This window comes from Esox lucius, chromosome 19 (assembly GCF_011004845.1).
Source record: "Esox lucius isolate fEsoLuc1 chromosome 19, fEsoLuc1.pri, whole genome shotgun sequence".
In the NCBI taxonomy this organism is placed as follows: domain Eukaryota; kingdom Metazoa; phylum Chordata; class Actinopteri; order Esociformes; family Esocidae; genus Esox; species Esox lucius.
Window position 1 is genome coordinate 27860183 of NC_047587.1, and position 18641 is coordinate 27878823.

General features: G+C 48.6%; 1 protein-coding gene across 3 annotated transcripts in view; it reads right to left on the reverse strand.

The window, feature by feature from the left end:
- Positions 1–251: 251 nt before the first annotated feature.
- The window catches only part of zfpm1 (zinc finger protein, FOG family member 1), a 64276-nt gene continuing 45886 nt past the window's right edge, over positions 252–18641 (reverse strand). For all 3 annotated transcript variants that reach the window (XM_010884138.5, XM_020040336.3, XM_020040337.3), the window contains 5 exons: positions 9605–9707; positions 6562–6786; positions 5254–5484; positions 4922–5164; positions 252–4796 (listed from right to left, as the gene is read on the reverse strand). In XM_010884138.5, coding sequence (XP_010882440.2) covers positions 2353–4796; positions 4922–5164; positions 5254–5484; positions 6562–6786; positions 9605–9707 — 3246 coding nt within the window. In that variant the 3' untranslated portion in view covers positions 252–2352. The remainder of the gene's footprint in view (positions 4797–4921; positions 5165–5253; positions 5485–6561; positions 6787–9604; positions 9708–18641) is intronic.

Genomic DNA, 18641 nt, shown 5'->3' on the forward strand with positions numbered 1-18641 from the left:
ACTACTTGCTTCACAGAACAGCACAAACTGTCTCTAACCAGAATAGAAAGTGTGGGAGGCCCCGGTGCACAGCTGAGCAAGATGATAAATAAATGAGTGTCTAATTTTGGAAACTGACGCCTCATAGGGCCTCAACTGGCAGATTCATTCACCTGTACCGGCAAAACACCAGTCTCAGCTTTAAAACGACTGAAGTATAGTGAACTTCTTTTCATGTGGGAGGTCAATCAAATGTGAAAAAAGATGAAAGGTTTGACACTTCAATGTCTCTCAGGACGTTTATTTCCCATGCATAGTTTGGACAAGTGTGTAGTGGAACTTGAGATTAAAAAATAAAATAAAAGATCTGACATTCATTATTACTTTTCCATTATTGACATTTGGAATCATTCACTAAATGTTTTCAATTAACTTTAATTCATGTGAAAAGGTTGAAATTGATCAGCATGTCCTTCAAGGGATGGGTTTGGACAAGGAAAAGTGCTGTAAAAACATAAATACAGTACAAAAAAAGCTTCTAAAACTAAAACATTCAGCACATTTGTACAACACAGTGCAATATAAAGGGGACATTTAAAATGTTTCTCAGCACTGCATTCCTCCATTTGTGACTTGTTGAAAATGCTCATCTCTGCTAGAAAAGAGAAAGCAGTTAAATTGTAAACACTCTTGAGTAAGATATGACTGATACAGCACTCTTCAAAACCACAACAGAGCAAATTTACTTGGCTTTTCCCCACCATTTTGTTTTCCAGTTTTTCGAGCAGAGAAACATCTGCCTGTGTAACACAAGGAAGGGACCACCAGAAGTAACATACAGATCCATTCAGATCATCATGAGAGGTAAGGATAGTGGAGCACATAACAAGCTAACTCAACTCCATGGTAAGGCTGTGCCAGTGCTGCCAGTTCTGACTGAGGAAAGATTGCATCTCGCAGGTTTATTTAACACCCCTCTGCAAACAGGGATGTATGTGTTTTAGTTACCCAACACGTGTGTCTCTCTACGATCTGTGAAATTTGTCTGATGTCCCTACCAATATCTGTTTTGCCTTCAACATTTAGTTTTCCTTATTTTTTTCCTTCATTACCGGAAAACCCACATTGAACGAGCGCACACTCTCAAAAAGGTGTTAAATAATCTACATAGATTCGAACGGATCACATGACTAATTTAAAACTGTCTGATGGTGGTGTACCAGCAGCCACAGAGTAGCGGTTTAGTATGTTGACACTGTAGGGGTTTAGTATGTGGGGGGGGGGGGGGTAACGGTCAGGTCAGGGAAATTCTCTTCATCCCGGCACTCAGGGCCAGTCACAAGCACCACCAACTAATTCCAATAATTTATCTGGCAATATAGGATATAGAAAACTCTGTGTCATTTCCTAAATTCACAGATGAATAAAGGACAGACGAAAGAAATGCTGACAAAAAGAATAAGGTTCAGTGTCCTCCCAGTGATTACTGTGAAAGATATTACATATCTACACTTACAAAAACACCATTACACACCAAGATTGAAGCAGTTCCTTTCGAACAGTATGAAAAATATACAAATAAAAAATACAAAAAATATTAGACACTAGGTAGTTTTCCGTTGACATGAAATCAGTGAGGACTCAAAGATAAATATTTCACATTTCGCAATAAGAGAAAATAAAATTGTGGTTTAGGAAAAACAAACCTGTCCATTTGTAAATATTTTTGTTGTAATTGGTAACCATGTGATACCCACATTTATGTAAGTCAGACAAAAATGCTTTAGCTTTTTAGTTAGCTAAAGAGCCAGTGTTCAAACAAAAGCAAATAGAATCATTTCAAAACATCATACACTATTCACAGATAGAAATAAAACGGTGACGATATTCACCACTAGAGGGCATTGAGGGACAACCCACGGACAGACGTAAGGGCCTCGTCAGCTCAGGAGAGTTTTGTCGTGAGCAAGAAAAAGTATCGAACAATCAGAATCAAATCAAGAGAACTGCAATATGAATAATTCAATGAATGTCGCTCGTGAGATTAAAATGTCGGATCTAAAAGTCACCTGTTCAACATTCTGTGAACCCCGGAGGTGAAAGGCGTGGAACAAAGCAGGGAGATATGTCGACGTGTCGCGGACGGGAGCACAACTGTGTGTGCAGGTAGCACATCTCAGCTCTTAGTGTAATATGAACTTTGACCCATAAGGAAAAACAAGTTACCATAGTAACAATACCGGGAGCATCAGGGTCCGAGCAGCAACCCGTTGCCTGGCAAGTAACAGTCACAATTCATACACAGACAGTCCAGGGCCGGGGCCGGGGCTGGGCCTGGGGCCCTCAGGGGACACTGTGGAGGGCCAGGAGAGATCACTTGACGTGCTCAGCGCTGTGGGAGGAACAGTAGTACTTTTTGTGGGCTATGAACGTTGACAGGCTGCTGAATTTGATATTACACAGCCTGCAGAAGCGGCTGTTGCCGTTCTGAACAGTAGAGACTAGGGGGGTCTTGGGTGTGGGAGGGGCCGGGATGGCGATAGGCAGACCCCGGGTGAGGGCGGTCTTGTCTGGGAGCAGAGTGACAGCAGCCTGGTGGTTTAGAACCCCCACCTCCCTCAGGACCTCAGGCACAGGTGACACAGTCATGGGGAGGGACCTGGAGGGAGACACTGCAGGCGGGGCCGCCTTCGGGGAGACGCCGCCTCCGGCATGGGGCCCCAGAGAGCTACCGTTTACCAGGGGAGAGGACGGGGAGACAGTGTCCCTTCTGACCCGGCCGTTGAGGCTTTCCCTGCGGGTTCGGAGAGACATCTTGGTCGGGGTGGAAGGGGTCCCGTCTCTGGGGCTCAGGCTGGGGCTGACCACCGCCGGCTGGCCCTCCAGGCTTAGGACCAGGCCGTGCGTGGCCCTGAAGTGCTCCACCAAGTCACAGGTCACCGCCATGTTTGGAGGGCAATAGGGACAGACCACCACGGGAGAGCCCGGACATTTGGGCGCGGGGCCGCTGTGAGGCGACGTGGCCTCCGAGCCGGGTAAGGAGGAGGGGTGCGGGCTGGGCGAGTCCCCCGGAGTGGCCTTCTCCGTTGGCGGGCCTTTGGCCTCGAGGAGGAGATCCGGCCGCTCCAGGGCCCTGCTCTTGGGGGAGGCGGAGGCCGGCCTCTTCAGCCGGTGGAGGGTCTCCAGGGTGTGGGGCTGCAGAGTGGTGGCCGGGCAGTAGTAGGTCTTGTGGGCCAGGTAGTTCTCAATGCTGTTGAAGCTGATGCTGCAGGCGGTGCACTTGTGGTAGTCAGTGAGGGGCAGGGCCGGGATGCTGCCCGCCCGCGGGGTCTCTCTCAGGCGGGGCCTCTTGCTCAGGTCGATGGGCCCGTCACCGTCGGGGCTGGCACTGCGGGAGGTGGCCGGACGCGGGGCCTCCAGTACCCTTCCCGTGGCGGCGACGGCCTCCTGCTTCACGGCGAGACGCAGGACCGGAGCGGCGGCCGCGGCATTGGCCAGGGCTTCGGTCCGGGCCATGTGGATCTCGTACATCTTCTTCCTCTTGCGCGTGCGGATGGGCTGAGGCAAGAAGGCGGCTTTGCCCGCGCTAGACCGCTGGTTGGACGGGTCATGGCGCGATGCGCAGTAGAAGCGCTTGTGTACAGTGTAGTTCTCGTGGCGGCTGAAGTGAATGTTGCAGGCCTGACAGAAGGTCCTGGTGGGGTCGTCCTCCTGGTCCTCCGCCGAGCCGCTGGGGCTTGGGGTGCCCTCGCTGGCCTGGCCTCCTCCTCCTCCTCCGCCGCCGCCCTCCCCCTCGGAGCAAGACGAGGACACTGCCTCCTTCGCCCCGGGGTTCTCACTCTTTACCTCCACCAGCTGGCCCTCCGTGGCGGTGCTGCCTGGAACAGGGTCGATGTCACTTGGGGAGGCCGAGGCAGCCCGGCTACTTGACCCAGCGGGGGGGGACGAGCTGTGGCCCACAGAGGGCACAGCCGCCCCCGAAGTCCCCTCCTTCACGGGCCCCGATGCCTGATCACCCTGCTGGTGCCTGCTGGAGCAGTACAGCCTCTTGTGAACGTAGAAGTTGTTGATGTTATTGAACGTGATGTCACACTCAAAGCAGGTAGCTCCTTTGTGTACAGCGCCGGCGGTTCCTGCGGGGTAGAAGGCCGGTGCTGACCCGGGGGCGACCTGGCCCTGCTTCAGTCGGCTATGAACCATCTCCGACATCTTGGCCAGGATCTCTGAAGCCTGGGGGAGGATGGCTGCCTCTGGGCTGAACATGTACTGGGGCAGGAACACGTTCCCTCCGGGCAGCACTGAGCCATTTCCCCCCGGGTGGGCGGGGCTGGAGCCGGGGGTTGGACTTGTTGGCTCCGCCTTCACAGTCACAGCAGAGGGACTTCTGGGGGAGGTGGAAGTCTGAGAGGACCCAGGGCCCGTCCGTACGTGGCTATGATCCCGGCGCTTCACCTGCTCTTTTTCCTCCAGCGCCTCCTCAAGCCCGTCGTTTTCAGAGTCCGAGCGCGGCTCTTCTTTAATCCTCACGTCGGCTGGGAGGTGGTCCGCCGGTGAGCTGTCTCGTGGTGTAGCCGAGCTCCCGTTGGCCCCAGGGCTGGTGGAGTCCGGGTGGGGTACGCAGGCGGGGGGCTCCCGGTCGTGTTGATCCGGCGGGTCAGCTGAGGAGGGGGTGCTCTGGCGGGGAGTGGGACTCCTCTCGGCTGGGACTCTGACCTCCAGGTGGGTGCGTACGTGCTGCTGGAGCTGGGCAGGGGAGTCTGTGATGTGGCCACATAACTGGCACTTCAACACGACGCCGGAGTCCCCTGGGCTTAGACCTGCCACAGACACATTATTACAAACAGAACATGGAATCACATGTACCACAGCCTACACTGACGAGAAACTCAGTACCGCCAAAACAGGTCATCTTGTCACGGCCTCAGTCAACAGGCGTGTTTACCTGTGGACAGGGGCAGTTTGGGCATCCCAGGCCCGGGGGAATACACCTCACTGCGGGATCCGGGCTGACAAACCATGTGACTGGTAACCAGATGGCTGTACAGAATGTCCCTGGTGGTGGAGACGAAGCCACAGCCGTGACACACCCCGTTCTGCGTGTCCGTGTGTACCTTCAGGTGACGCTCGCAGTTGGCTTTGGTGGTGAAGGCCGAGAGGCAGATCAGACACACGAAGGGACGCTCTCCTACGGACACACGTCAGACAACACAATTAAAACGAGACGCCGCCGACCGGAACGGGCCGCCATACACGACGAACCGTGACAAGACTTACCACTGTGGGTCCTCATGTGGATCTCCAGGGAGCTGGCGCTGGGGCAGCTCTTGTTGCATTGTGGGAAGGGGCAGACGCGCTCGTTGGGGTAAGACTCCTTGGGCTTGTCCTCAGGAGGGGAGGATGAGGCCGGCTGCTTCTGCCGGCTGGCACAGTAGTACATGAGGTGGGCCTGGAGGTTCCTCTCACTGCGGTACCAGATCCCACAGTCCTTACACGGGAAGATGTCCTCTGGACCAATCAAACACAAACACAGCCGTTGGCTGACAAGCTCAGCAACCAATCAATTCTCAAATGAGACCCACGTTAACCATGTGGGCAGTGGGGGTTCATTCATTTAGAAAGTCATTTAATTTGTTATCGGTAATCACAGCTATCCTTCTATTGTTGTTATTTCAATTATGACAATTATAATTGGGGAAAAAAATCTTTCCAGAGTGTTGCTTTACTTTATAACAATTTATATTGTATACACTGGTGCTCTGGTAACATTTGCGCAATGATTTTCCTGCCACGTAAAATCTGAAATAGAACATTTGATGATGTGTGGTGTTCCATATGACAAGGTTCACCGCCGTCACGTCCATGCAGACACCGCGTTCGCTCACGAGTACACACGTCACCGCGTGCGCATACACCTCGCTCACCCCGGCCACATGACACGATGCGACGCAGCACAAGCAATACTGCTCCAGGGTCTCCAAGGCAACCAGAGCACAGAGGTTGTGTGACAAAGCGGCCACCTGCTGGCGCGGGGTAATCACACGGATCTGGTGTCAGGGCCCATGTTCAACAGGCTACTGCTTGATAAGGTCCATAATTACCCACAGTCGTGCATGGCACTCCGGCGGCTGTAACCGGGGATACGGCTGATCATATTTTACCCTTTAGCTTCACTTGTGGGGACTAATCGTGCGTTCATCGCAGCGTGATCACGCCTGCTCCGGCTGCCGACAGCACAACACTGCCGATGGGGGACCTTTATGAAGGGGCATGAATGCAATTACCATGCGGTCTACCTCTGAGGCAAGACTCTACTGCCACCCTGTGGTCGACAGGGGAAATGCTGCCGTTCACTCGGCCAGTGCAACGGTCCACACACTGTATACACAACTTGAAGATAAAGATGGCCACATTTGCAAGTGAACAGACGCATCTACACCCGGGTTTGGGCAGCAATGCACGCCCCGACAGACGCACGCACGCACACACACGCGCACGCATGCACACACACATGCAGGCACACACAACCCAATAACCCATTATTAGACATTATTATTCTAAGGTGTCTGACATGCTGACACTCACTGTTCACAACTGCTGTGGCCAAAATGGCCGCCATCCCAGCCTGCTGGGGGAGGAGCTGTATCTCAGAGTGGAGGGCTGCTGGGTAGACACCTGTAGGCTCCTCCTTCACCTCTACATCTTGGGTCTGAGGGGGGGAGCGCTGCTTCGTAGAGGGGACAGACAGAGCGGCCAGCAGACTGTCCCCAGCGGAAATGTCTCGGGTCACCTTACAATACAGCTCCTCTCCTGGATGAACGGAGAGAAACAAACAGGGAATATCACCTCTGAACTGGGGCGAATAGTAGAATTACACACCTCACACCCATGTACACACACACACGCACACACACCACGCCTGAAAACACCATGCCTGAAAACACCATGCCTGAAAACCCCTGAATAACTATATTATCTTGGCCCCCTAGTCAAAATGTCTGCTTTCAGGCTGTGGAGACATGGGGTAGGTTATGAACAGCTGTAGAGGAGCCTCCCTGAAAAATTCTCAAGGGGACAGGTATGATAATAACCAGGTACGAGGTGTTTTACACACGTGTGAATTCACTTTTCCCTGCGAGGTCACAGCCAGGGGATCAGTCAACCTGGAAGGTGAATCTGGAGCAATTAGGGTTCACTGCCTCACACTCAAGGGGCTGAGCAACCGGTTAACAACCAGTTATTAATCGTTGCGTCGTTCGCCGTGTAACTTCCAAGTAATGCAGGCACAGGCTGCTACTGTTCCATAATGTACATATAGAGGATGAGCCGTACCTCCTTCAGTAGACCAAGTTCAAAGAGAAGTGAAACCCGTACCACAGTGTTTTCTTTTCTCACGGTCAGGGCAGAAAACGAACACCACGTACACACATCACCCCTGGGGCAGGTAGTGGAAGCGCACACACACCCCTGGGGCATGTAACGAAACACAGATTGTATCATACAGAACGGTATCTGCGGAATGCATGGTTATCAGGCCGGTCAACAGATCTCTGTTGTCGCACGGATCAGAGATCTCTGATTGTGATATGTTGTGAAAAAGGCCGGTGCGGCTGAATGAGGTGACAATGTAAATATGGTGCAATACACGATATGGGCCCTCAGAAAGTATTTCAACTCCGTAACTCTGATCATTGTTCCTTGTTTTACTTAAAATGTCATTGCTTGTTTACTTAATATGTCATTGACAAGCAAAGAAAATGGGTCCTAAAAACTTGCCAGAGAAAATGCTCACTAAAAAAGGCTCACTAAGATTAGGGACTTAGCAAAAAGTGGTACAAACAAAACAAACAACTTTCATGAGCTAGCCAATACTGCCCCAACAGCATTGCTCCAGCAAGTCTTAAATATCAACTGTGCCAGCATAGATGAAACACCTTCTTGACCCAGAGTCAATGAGATGTTTCCCTTCTAACTTGGTTTCCGGAGTTTAAAAGGCTGTAGTAGAAGAAAACTGAGGATGGATCGAAAACCTTGAATGTAGTCCAAAACACTAGCCAAAATGAAAGAGTAATTTGCAGAAAAAGTACCGAATAACAAACATTTGTTTTGTTGATAATCACCAGCAAATTCAAGAGAAAAGAAATCTCCTTCAGTCCACTTTCTGACAAACACAGGGAGACAAATTCCCACTTCAGCAAGACAATATTCCTACAAGATATGGGATATTCCTGTATTGGTTAACAGTTTGGGCTCAAATCTGCTTGACAAGGAAATAGATGCTTACTAATAATCAATACCCAATAGAAGAAAAAATTATCAATGTGTGCAAAGCTATCAGAAATCCAAACATCTGTAAACTCTTGGTTTCTAACATGCATTTGCTTAGGGGGGGATGAATCTCTAATAAATGGACAATGTACACAGACATTAAAGAAAATGACCGATCTAAATGCTAAAATGAGAAGGACAGGTTATAGCACCACCAGGTTATTTAGCTTTGGAGTTGAAATGGCAGAAAAACGCACAGTTTAAAGTCAAGTGTAACCGCTTTCTCACGGCTCTGTGTATAGACTGTGCTGACAGGTTTGCTAGTGGGTACACTGTGCTGAGGGGTTTGCTAGTGGGTACACTGTGCTGCAGGTTTAGTAGTGGGTACACTGTGCTGACGGGTCTGCTAGTGGGTACACTGTGCTGACGGGTCTGCTAGTGGGTACACTGTGCTGCAGGTTTAGTAGTGGGTACACTGTGCTGCAGGTTTAGTAGTGGGTACACTGTGCTGACGGGTTTGCTAGTGGGTACACTGTGCTGAGGGGTTTGCTAGTGGGTACACTGTGCTGACGGGTTTGCTAGTGGGTACACTGTGCTGCATGTTTAGTAGTGGGTACACTGTGCTGCAGGTTTAGTAGTGGGTACACTGTGCTGCAGGTTTAGTAGTGGGTACACTGTGCTGCAGGTTTAGTAGTGGGTACACTGTGCTGACGGGTTTGCTAGTGGGTACACTGTGCTGAGGGGTTTGCTAGTGGGTACACTGTGCTGAGGGGTTTGCTAGTGGGTACACTGTGCTGAGGGGTTTGCTAGTGGGTACACTGTGCTGACGGGTTTGCTAGTGGGTACACTGTGCTGCAGGTTTAGTAGTGGGTACACTGTGCTGCAGGTTTAGTAGTGGGTACACTGTGCTGCAGGTTTAGTAGTGGGTACACTGTGCTGCAGGTTTAGTAGTGGGTACACTGTGCTGACGGGTTTGCTAGTGGGTACACTGTGCTGAGGGGTTTGCTAGTGGGTACACTGTGCTGCAGGTTTAGTAGTGGGTACACTGTGCTGAGGGGTTTGCTAGTGGGTACACTGTGCTGAGGGGTTTGCTAGTGGGTACACTGTGCTGACGGGTTTAGTAGTGGGTACACTGTGCTGAGGGGTTTGCTAGTGGGTACACTATGCTGACGGGTTTGCTAGTGGGTACACTGTGCTGACGGGTTTGCTAGTGGGTACACTGTGCTGGGGGTTTGCTAGTGGGTACACTGTGCTGAGGGGTTTGCTAGTGGGTACACTGTGCTGACGGGTTTGCTAGTGGGTACACTGTGCTGAGGGGTTTGCTAGTGGGTACACTTAGGTCTGTCTGTTGATTAACTACCTTGGCTGTAGATGGAGCAGTTGGCATCTGTGGCGTTGGAGGTTAGCGGGACTCTGCTGAGCCAGCAGTCAGCATCCTCACACGTCAGAGTGGACACGGAGCCCTGAAGACACACACAGAAACACAGGTATGGTCAGGCACAGGGTTACCATCAATAAGTCATAAGGTACAGCCAGTAGCGATTCCCATCTATCCTCTATCCTCTGATCTGCAAGCCATCAGGACTGTTTAACACACCTGACCTGGTCTGGCCACAGACATGCGAACGCACAAACACTATGGAGGTATTCATTCATGTACTCTGCTTTTGTGAACATTATCAGCGTTGTGCTTTTTTTTCCGTCCATTTTTCTTCTTTGTATTTCTTTTACAAGCGTGGTCGAGCGGCGCCCGGCAAGTAATGACTTAGTGTGTCCTGGGCAGTCGACTAAGAAAAAGGTGAAACTTCCCAAAACAACGTATTATTTACATTTCAAACCAACCAAAAAATGTGAGGTTAACAAAAAATGTTAACCTCACATTTATGTTAACCTCTAAATAATACTTACATAAATAATTAAAGCCCAGTGAACATACTGTACAAAGAGGAAGGGGCTCGTCTTTTCCAGAAGTAAAGGGACATCCTTATCATAAGCAATCAGAATCATAGATGTATAGGAAGGGTTCATGGGCTGAACAAAGACTCACAGAAAAGCGCTACAGCCAGCAGCAGGAAGGAAGAGAGGCAAGGAACAGAAAGACCCCAGGAGAGAGGAGAAGAAAGGGGAAGACGGGAGACGGGATGAGTTTGTAGTGTTCCTTTTCAACCGGACGCAATCTCAGGACTCGAGCCTCTCTCTCAATACATGATAAAAGATGTGTGAGTAGAGGGAAGTCATACTCTGGCCGTGTGTGTGTGTGTGTCAGTGTGTGTGTCAGTGTGTCTGCACATGTGTGAGTGTTGCTGTAGCCAGGGGAGACCAGACAGAGACACACACCTGTGCTGTCCTCAGAACAATCTTGTCTTTGTTCAGTTGAGGCTCACTAAGCATTCCAACTGACAATCACTCCCAAAGGCTTATCATGTGTCGGCACACACACACACACTCACACACACAAAACGTACCTGCCTGTGCTAAGTTACAGTTAGGTGTATTCCACGGTACATCTAGGTGAGTATGTAGTAAAACCATAAAGACAGTAGCACTAGGCTGAGCTCCACAGCTGCAGTTTAATTCCTACTGTGCTGAGGCATGAGGCCATACACTACTCTCTGTCTCCACAAGGTGGCAGCAGGAATTCAGCAGCAGTAGCCTTGACAGTGTGTCAGGAGCTCCACGGCAAGTCATCCAGTCAGTCATTGTCAGGAAGTCTGATAGCGAGTCTGTTACCTAAGGTACTGACATTTTTTCTAATATAGGTGTATGTTCAAAGAATGGGACGAGTTGGGATGCGTGGACGACAGTGGATGAGTTTATTTCTGAATCAGTCTCTTTTTGCCTTCAGGCTCTGCATATTGTGTTTCATGAGGAACTTGCGCTGATTCCATGATATGGCTTAGTTTGTTTTAATTTGTAACCCAACGTACCCCACTGAAGCCATCTGAGTTAGGTGCTGCTAATTTGTTTTCTGACTAATTTATCAAAAATATATCATGATGCTTTGGAATTCACTGGAAGAAATTCCCTGGAACATTTTGACACAAAACGTTTGGATGTGGGACAGAAAAATAGATCCCTATAACAAAACCCATCTGTAGTTTTGTACAGTATGAACAAATCCAGGTGAAAAAGGCTTCATCCAAGCTTCTCTTTCGGCCTCCATCTCTCTCTGAGAGGCTGTCAGAGAGGAGCAGGGTGAAGATGAAGAGGAGATGGGAGTTTAGCAGGCTCTGACCAGGCTCTGGGCCTCGGCTACACTGGGACATACCCACGGTGAGATAATGAAAACTAAAAGGCATGGGGCAAGATCGCAGTTTGATTAGGACGTGTAATTAACGAAGCCAACAGAGGCTGCTGCGGCCAAAGATGGCGGAGTTAAGAGGAGCAGTGAAGCCTCTAGTATCACATAGCCTGGAGGACATCTTCAACAATCACAGTGTCAAATTAAAAACGTCCGGCGCTCTGAACGCAGCATACCACCTGGTCACCGCCATCCCAGAATGGGAAGTGTCCTCCAGAAACACTTCCTAAGGAGGTGTCGCAGGAGAAATGAGGAGCAGGGAGAGGAGTGGATGGCTGAAAGACTAAGAGGAGAAGTGAATGTCGCTCAGCGGTGCTGGCGTTCACCCTGACGGTCTCCCTGGGACCCAGGCACTTTGAGAGCGTTTTAAGCTGCTCAGTAAGGGAGTCTTTGAGGCGCAGTCTAAGCCCCCTTGTCCGGACCCTCGTCCCTCATGAATATTAATCAACCCGGCCGGGCTTTAATCTGCCTGATCCGCTCACTGCTGCCGCCGAGACGATAGCGAATCTAATTATTTGGTCTGATATTAACCACCACCACACACGCCAGCCTCACCATACCCACCTTCGACAGACAGACAGACACACACACACACACACACAGCTTCAGTGCGCATGCACCTCACCACCCCCACCCCCTGCACAGCCTGCGACGCCCGTTCCTTATCACTCCCAAAAACGCCCTCCTCTCACAACGATAAAACTGAATGCAAATGATGCTCGGCTGATTTACTTTCTCTATTCATTCATTCCGTAGCCTGGTCGTTGCCGAGTAGAAATATGAATACAGAATTCTCCCTCTCCCCAGACGCTCTCCTCAGGGTCTGGAAATGACGGAAGAAACCTTTCCCTGAACTAACCCCAAGTCTGACCCAGTTATATAGACTGTTCATATAAAGCATAGGAAATAAGAAAATGCCTCCCTCGACTTCCAGTAGATTAGAAGATTAAGCCTTGATACCACTGTCAACTCTTCAGAATAGCTTTACAGTGTATAGACTATGTAGAACTTCATACATACGCATCATTGCTACCGTAATCAGCTGATTATTCCCTGGAGATCAAAGCAATTATACATGGGAAAACGGTTCTCTGTGGACCCATGAAAACCCCAAAGGATTGATTACTCAATAACAAAAGTATTTTTCTAGTGAGCATCCATGATATGTCATCCAAGTGTTTGTGCAGGTCTGAAAAGGACACAGCTTGACAGAGGGAAAAAAAGGTAGTTTATTTCCTTTCCTGGCCTTTGTAGTCTCTATAGCCAACATCACCATACATGTAGACCTCCTGACTTCACCATACATGTAGGCCTCCTGACTTCACCATACATGTAGGCCTCCTGACATCCCCATACATGTAGGCCTCCTGACATCCCCATACATGTAGGCCTCCTGACATCCCCATACATGTAGGCCTCCTGACATCCCCATACATGTAGGCCTCCTGACATCACCATACATGTAGGCCTCCTGACATCCCCATACATGTAGGCCTCCTGACATCCCCATACATGTAGGCCTCCTGACATCCCCATACATGTAGGCCTCCTGACATCCCCATACATGTAGGCCTCCTGACTTCACCATACATGTAGGCCTCCTGACATCCCCATACATGTAGGCCTCCTGACATCCCCATACATGTAGGCCTCCTGACTTCACCATACATGTAGGCCTCCTGACTTCACCATACATGTAGGCCTCCTGACATCCCCATACATGTAGGCCTCCTGACTTCACCATACATGTAGGCCTCCTGACTTCACCATACATGTAGGCCTCCTGACTTCACCATACATGTAGGCCTCCTGACATCCCCATACATGTAGGCATCCTGACATCCCCATACATGTAGGCCTCCTGACTTCACCATACATGTAGGCCTCCTGACTTCACCATACATGTAGACCTCCTGACCAGTGAGAGGTTCTAGTTTCCGTTCATCCCTTTTTCCTCATCTAATCTTCTCATCCCTCCCTTTCTTCAGTTCGGTCTGGCTAATCACAATCTCGCTCATCCCTTTCTCTTTCCCATTCCTCTCCCCTTCTGTCTGCCTTCTCTCTCTCTCTCTCTCGATCTCCAACAGGAAATGGTTTCTTTCCCAAAAACGGGGAATGGAGGGGGTTCTGACTGTCCCAAACAAAGAGGTCACTGTGTGAATCCCTCCAAAAAATACAGAGAAGAAAAGGAAGGAAGATTAACATCAGAACTCTACTCTCATCCGCCTCTCTCACATACACATTCTCCCTCCATCAACACAAGCGTGCACGTACGCACGCACACACACACACGCGCGCACACACACACACGCGCACAAGCCATTCGACTGTCACACACGCACATGCCCATTAGTACAGTTGCTCACTGTACACAGAACTATACTAGTAGCTACAGTACCATGCTCAACAAGCAAATATAGTGAAAGCCATTCCCCCACACTGGTGTGCTCACCCACTACAACACACATCTGCATGCACCTCCAAGAGAAGAGGCTCCGAATTTGATGAGCTGCATGCAAATGACATGTAAAAATATAAAACTGCGATACTTAAAAACGGGCGAGATAAGACATTTGAAAATGAGGCACTCTTGGAAAGCAGGCTCCTGAACTGCCGGAGATGAGCCTCTGAGATAGAGGAAGGTTTTCCCTCTCCTCTCCTCCACACTCCCTGCCCCGCAGAAGCCAGCGCAGATGACAGCCAGATGCAGATACCAGCCCAGTGGAAGGGACTGAGTGATGAGAACCCCCTCCCTCCTCATCCACTCCATCTTTCCATCTCTCCATTCCCACCTCTTTTCATTCCCTCTCTCTTCCTCGCTGGCACGGCCTTCGTCCTTTCGCCTCTCTGCTTCCCCTTCCGTTCGCTCACCAGTCATCCAACTGGGACAGGGTGAGCCTGGGCGTTATTCTCGTAATGTCTGAACAGGCCTTCAGGGTTTTCACCCGGGTCTTTCTGCAAGCAGTATGTGAACTCCAAGATGTCTGCCATCGTGAATCAAGATCAAGTTAGTTCGGTTCACGTTATTATCATAGGCATTCACAAGCGATCAAGAGGCTGACAAGTGCTAAATGACAGATTGTGGGTCTTGTGGAGTGTCTGTTTTAATTAAGATCTAATGGAAGGGGGCGGGGCGCTTCAAAGTGCCAGAGATAGTCTCTGTTGATCATTTCAGATCAACCGGAGAGATTTACCAAGAGGTAAACAAACACCGCCAGAGTGTGGAGAGAGTGAGAGGGTGCTCACCTTCACACGTCCTTCCTAGGGTATGATAGAGCAGTGATGGGGAAACTCCCCCCAAAAGTGTGTTTGAAAGCCGTGGGTGGCACGTCTTATCGTTGGAGTTCTCCTGGAGAGATTATTGGGGGATTAGTGCGAACGGTTGTTTCTAAAACATGATGAAAAGACGTTCCGCGTGTGATAACGCTTTGAACTCCACACTCGGCTTCTTCTAGGATCATGCCTTTAGGCTTGGTTTGCGTGAGAGACAGGAGGGGTAGTGCTCAACACAAGCTGGTTTGGGGGAGTATCACCGAACCTCAGGCTGAGCTGTAGCATGATGCTCTTCCTCTTGTTGAAGCATCGCTAAAAGATTGTCATTTCCAAGATAACTTTAGACAAGAAAATTATGATACACAGAGATTTCATGCTCAAAAAGTATCATAAATGCCTTGTATTGTTAAACCTTTTAACAAATGACAAGGAGGCAGGGTACTGTGTTGTTATGAAACTGTAAAATGTTAACTTAATGTATAACAATAATGATTTACCAGTTGAATGTAGACATAGATATTTTTGTTTTGTATTAATTTACTGAAATAATGTAGCATTGGAAAATATACTGTACAACCCCGTTTTCAAAACAGTTGGGACCCTGCGTAAAATGCAAATAAAACCAGAATACAATGATGTACAGATCATTGAATCCCTATATTTAATTGAAATTAGCAGACAACAAAGAAAACATGAATGTTATTTTGAATTTGATGCTAGCAACAGGTTTAAAAAAAAGTTGGGACAGGGGCATGTTTACCATTGTGTTGCATCACCTCTTCTTTTAACAATACTCCGTAAGCATTTGGAAACTGAGGAGACCAATTGCGGTAGTTTTGAAAGTTAAATGTTTTCCCATTCTTGCTTTTTCCCAATATAGGATTTCAGCTGCTCAACCATTCGGGATCTCCTTTGTTGTGTTTTTTTATTCATAATGCACCAAATGTTTTCAATGGGTGACAGGTCTGGACTGCAGGCAGGCCAGTTTAGCACCTGGACTCTTTTACTATGAAGCCATGCTGTTGTAATATGTGGTTTGGCATTGTCTTGCTGAACAAAGTAAGGCCTTCCCTGAAAAAGACGCAGTCTGGATGGCAGCATATGTTGCTCCAAAACCTGTGTATATTAGTCAGCAATTATGGTGCCTTCACAGATGTGCAAGTCACCCATGCCATGTCCACTAATGCACCCCCATACCATCATGGATGTTGGCTTTTGGACTGGGCGCTGATATCAAGCCTGATACTCCCTCTGATCTTTAGCCCAGATTATGCGGCATCCACAATCCCAAAAATAATTGTCAGACCACAGGACAGTTTTGCACTTAACCTTTTCTTTAGCATTACACCACTTTTCCAGTCTTTTGTTGCCCCTGTCCCAGCTTTGTTTAAATATATATTTTTCAAGATACAATAACATTTCTCGGTTTCAACATATGATATGTTGTCTTTGTACTATTGAATGTAGGGTTTAAATGTTTTGCAAATGATTGCATTATATTTCTATTTCCATTTTACGCAGTGTCCCAACTTTTTAGGAAACAAGGGTGTACATGCTTATACTGTCAGTTCTGGACCCCTTGGGCACTTTCACTTGGAAAACTCTCTCTGGGACTGATTGGCTATAAACACTCTTATTATCTAAGCATGAAACAGTACTACCATATTTGACTATTTTTTATATTAGTTACACATAATTTTCAAGGCATCAACATTGCTTCAGTAAAAGTCTAAACAATGCATCTCAGAACAAGAATACAAGATGTGACAGATGGAAGTTTCTGGAGCTCAAATCCATCAACATCCATTACATAGTAACCACCTGTCTCAGCCATTCCCAACCTTTACAATACTGTAGAACATGCAAAAGAAACTCAGAACAATTATATTTGCTCTGTATTGTTTCATTAACATCTAATCTTTTTAACATCGTGTTTCAGCTGTGAACGAAAACAACTCTCTCTGAGTCCTTTCTAAAAGCCAAGGATTAACTGAATTAATTACCTTATGATACTACACTACCTCCACTCTGCAGTGGTAACATGCAAAGTAAAGCCTGAACTCCAACACTGAGGACAGTTAAGAACACGGTTTCATCTGTAAATCTCAAACTTTCATCAAGCTAATTAATTATTATTAGCTGTGTGATGACTGTGCTCCAATCAGAAGGACGAAGACACATTTGAACTGTGACGGCTTGGGACGTGGGCATGTTCACCAAACCAAACACACCCAGGAATCTCAAGTACCCTAATCAGCTCATCTGTAAACATTATTATGCTCCATACAAATGTCCAACATCCATATCAGACAGAATATATTTAAATAGATAAATGCGTGTATACCTGTTTCTCAAAAGATGCAAATGACAGTATTTCCATATGACAAAGCCCAGTCCTGTTGGTAATCTAATGAGGGACATCTCTTTAAGAGAGACCTGGCCTGGATATCATCTTAATGTCCCCACCTTGTTTCCTTCCAAGTGACTTACAATCATCATAATCGCCACCCATAAGAAGCAACACACACACACACTCACACCAGCATGAAATCGATATCAGATCAAAAAAGAACAGGCCTTATATTAGCCGAGATCTCTGTTAGCTGTGTAGGGGTTCTGCAGTGTTCTGTGTGTGTGTGGGGGGGGGGGGTGTTTTGCAGTGTTCTCTGTGTGTGTGTGTGTTCAAAGTGAACGCTTGTCTCGTTGTGATACATGGTGGGTCCAGTATTAAACCGATAGCTTATCTGGCCAGACCAAATAAGAAGAACATTTGGTCAGAGCGGGTAGGATCTGTAGGCCTGCCAGAGGAGCCAGGCCATGCGTGTGTTGACCTCTGGCCAGGGATGGAAGGTTCCACTAAAGCCAAGGCCACCATCACGACTGCAGGACACCACCACTGGACCTCGTGGGAGAGGACCGGGGGAAGGCAGACCAACCGGACAGAGCAGGGCATCCTGCCATTCAACACGTCAACAGGAACGTCTCTCTCGGGTTCCCGGAAAACACATTGAAACCTCCTTGTTTCAAAACAAAGGAGGAGGAGCTGAGATAGAGATGAAGGCCCACAGGGCGGCTAGATCCACTGTACCGAGGGTAACCCTGACCCCTGGTGACCCCTGGACTGGAGAAGTAGGAGGATGTGAAGTGACAGTGGGAGACACAGGAGGGAGGCCAGATTAAACACACTATCTTCTGCTGATACTGACGCACCGTCTCCTCACTCCTTCAGCCGGCAGATAGGAGAGGCGGGAGGGAGGACGAGAGGGAAGGGGGGGGGGGGGGGGGGGGGGGGGGCTGGACTTCAAAAGAGACGGTTGAAGCCGAAAGTCATGGAAAAAAGCCCAGTTTTAGACGTAGTCTTGTTAAACATGGCAGGGAGAAGACTGAGCCGGAGTAGGAAGTGAGGAAGGGAAGTGAGGTGCTGGGCGGGGGTGTAGACTCTGATAATAAATGAAATCTTAGAAATGAGACCCTATCAACCAGAAATCAATCACTGGGATTTGATGTCCAAGAGGATGGCGCCACGCAGAGATAAAAGACAGGCGGACGTCTGGGATAGGAGAGGGCTGGGCTGGGAGAGGACACACAAGGATTATGGACACAGCAGAAGTGTCACAGAGACATTCCTGGTAATTCAGGTATAACAATGTAGTTGATGACCGTCATGTCTCTCCAGGTATTAACCGTTTACGGAAAACAGACAACACAAGCCGTCGTTTAATGACGACATTGCAAAGGGCTTTAGGAGCACACAGACGACAAAGTAATGAAAAGCTATTTGACCCAGTCCAGAGATCCACAGTCCAGAGTTTGTGTATGTGTG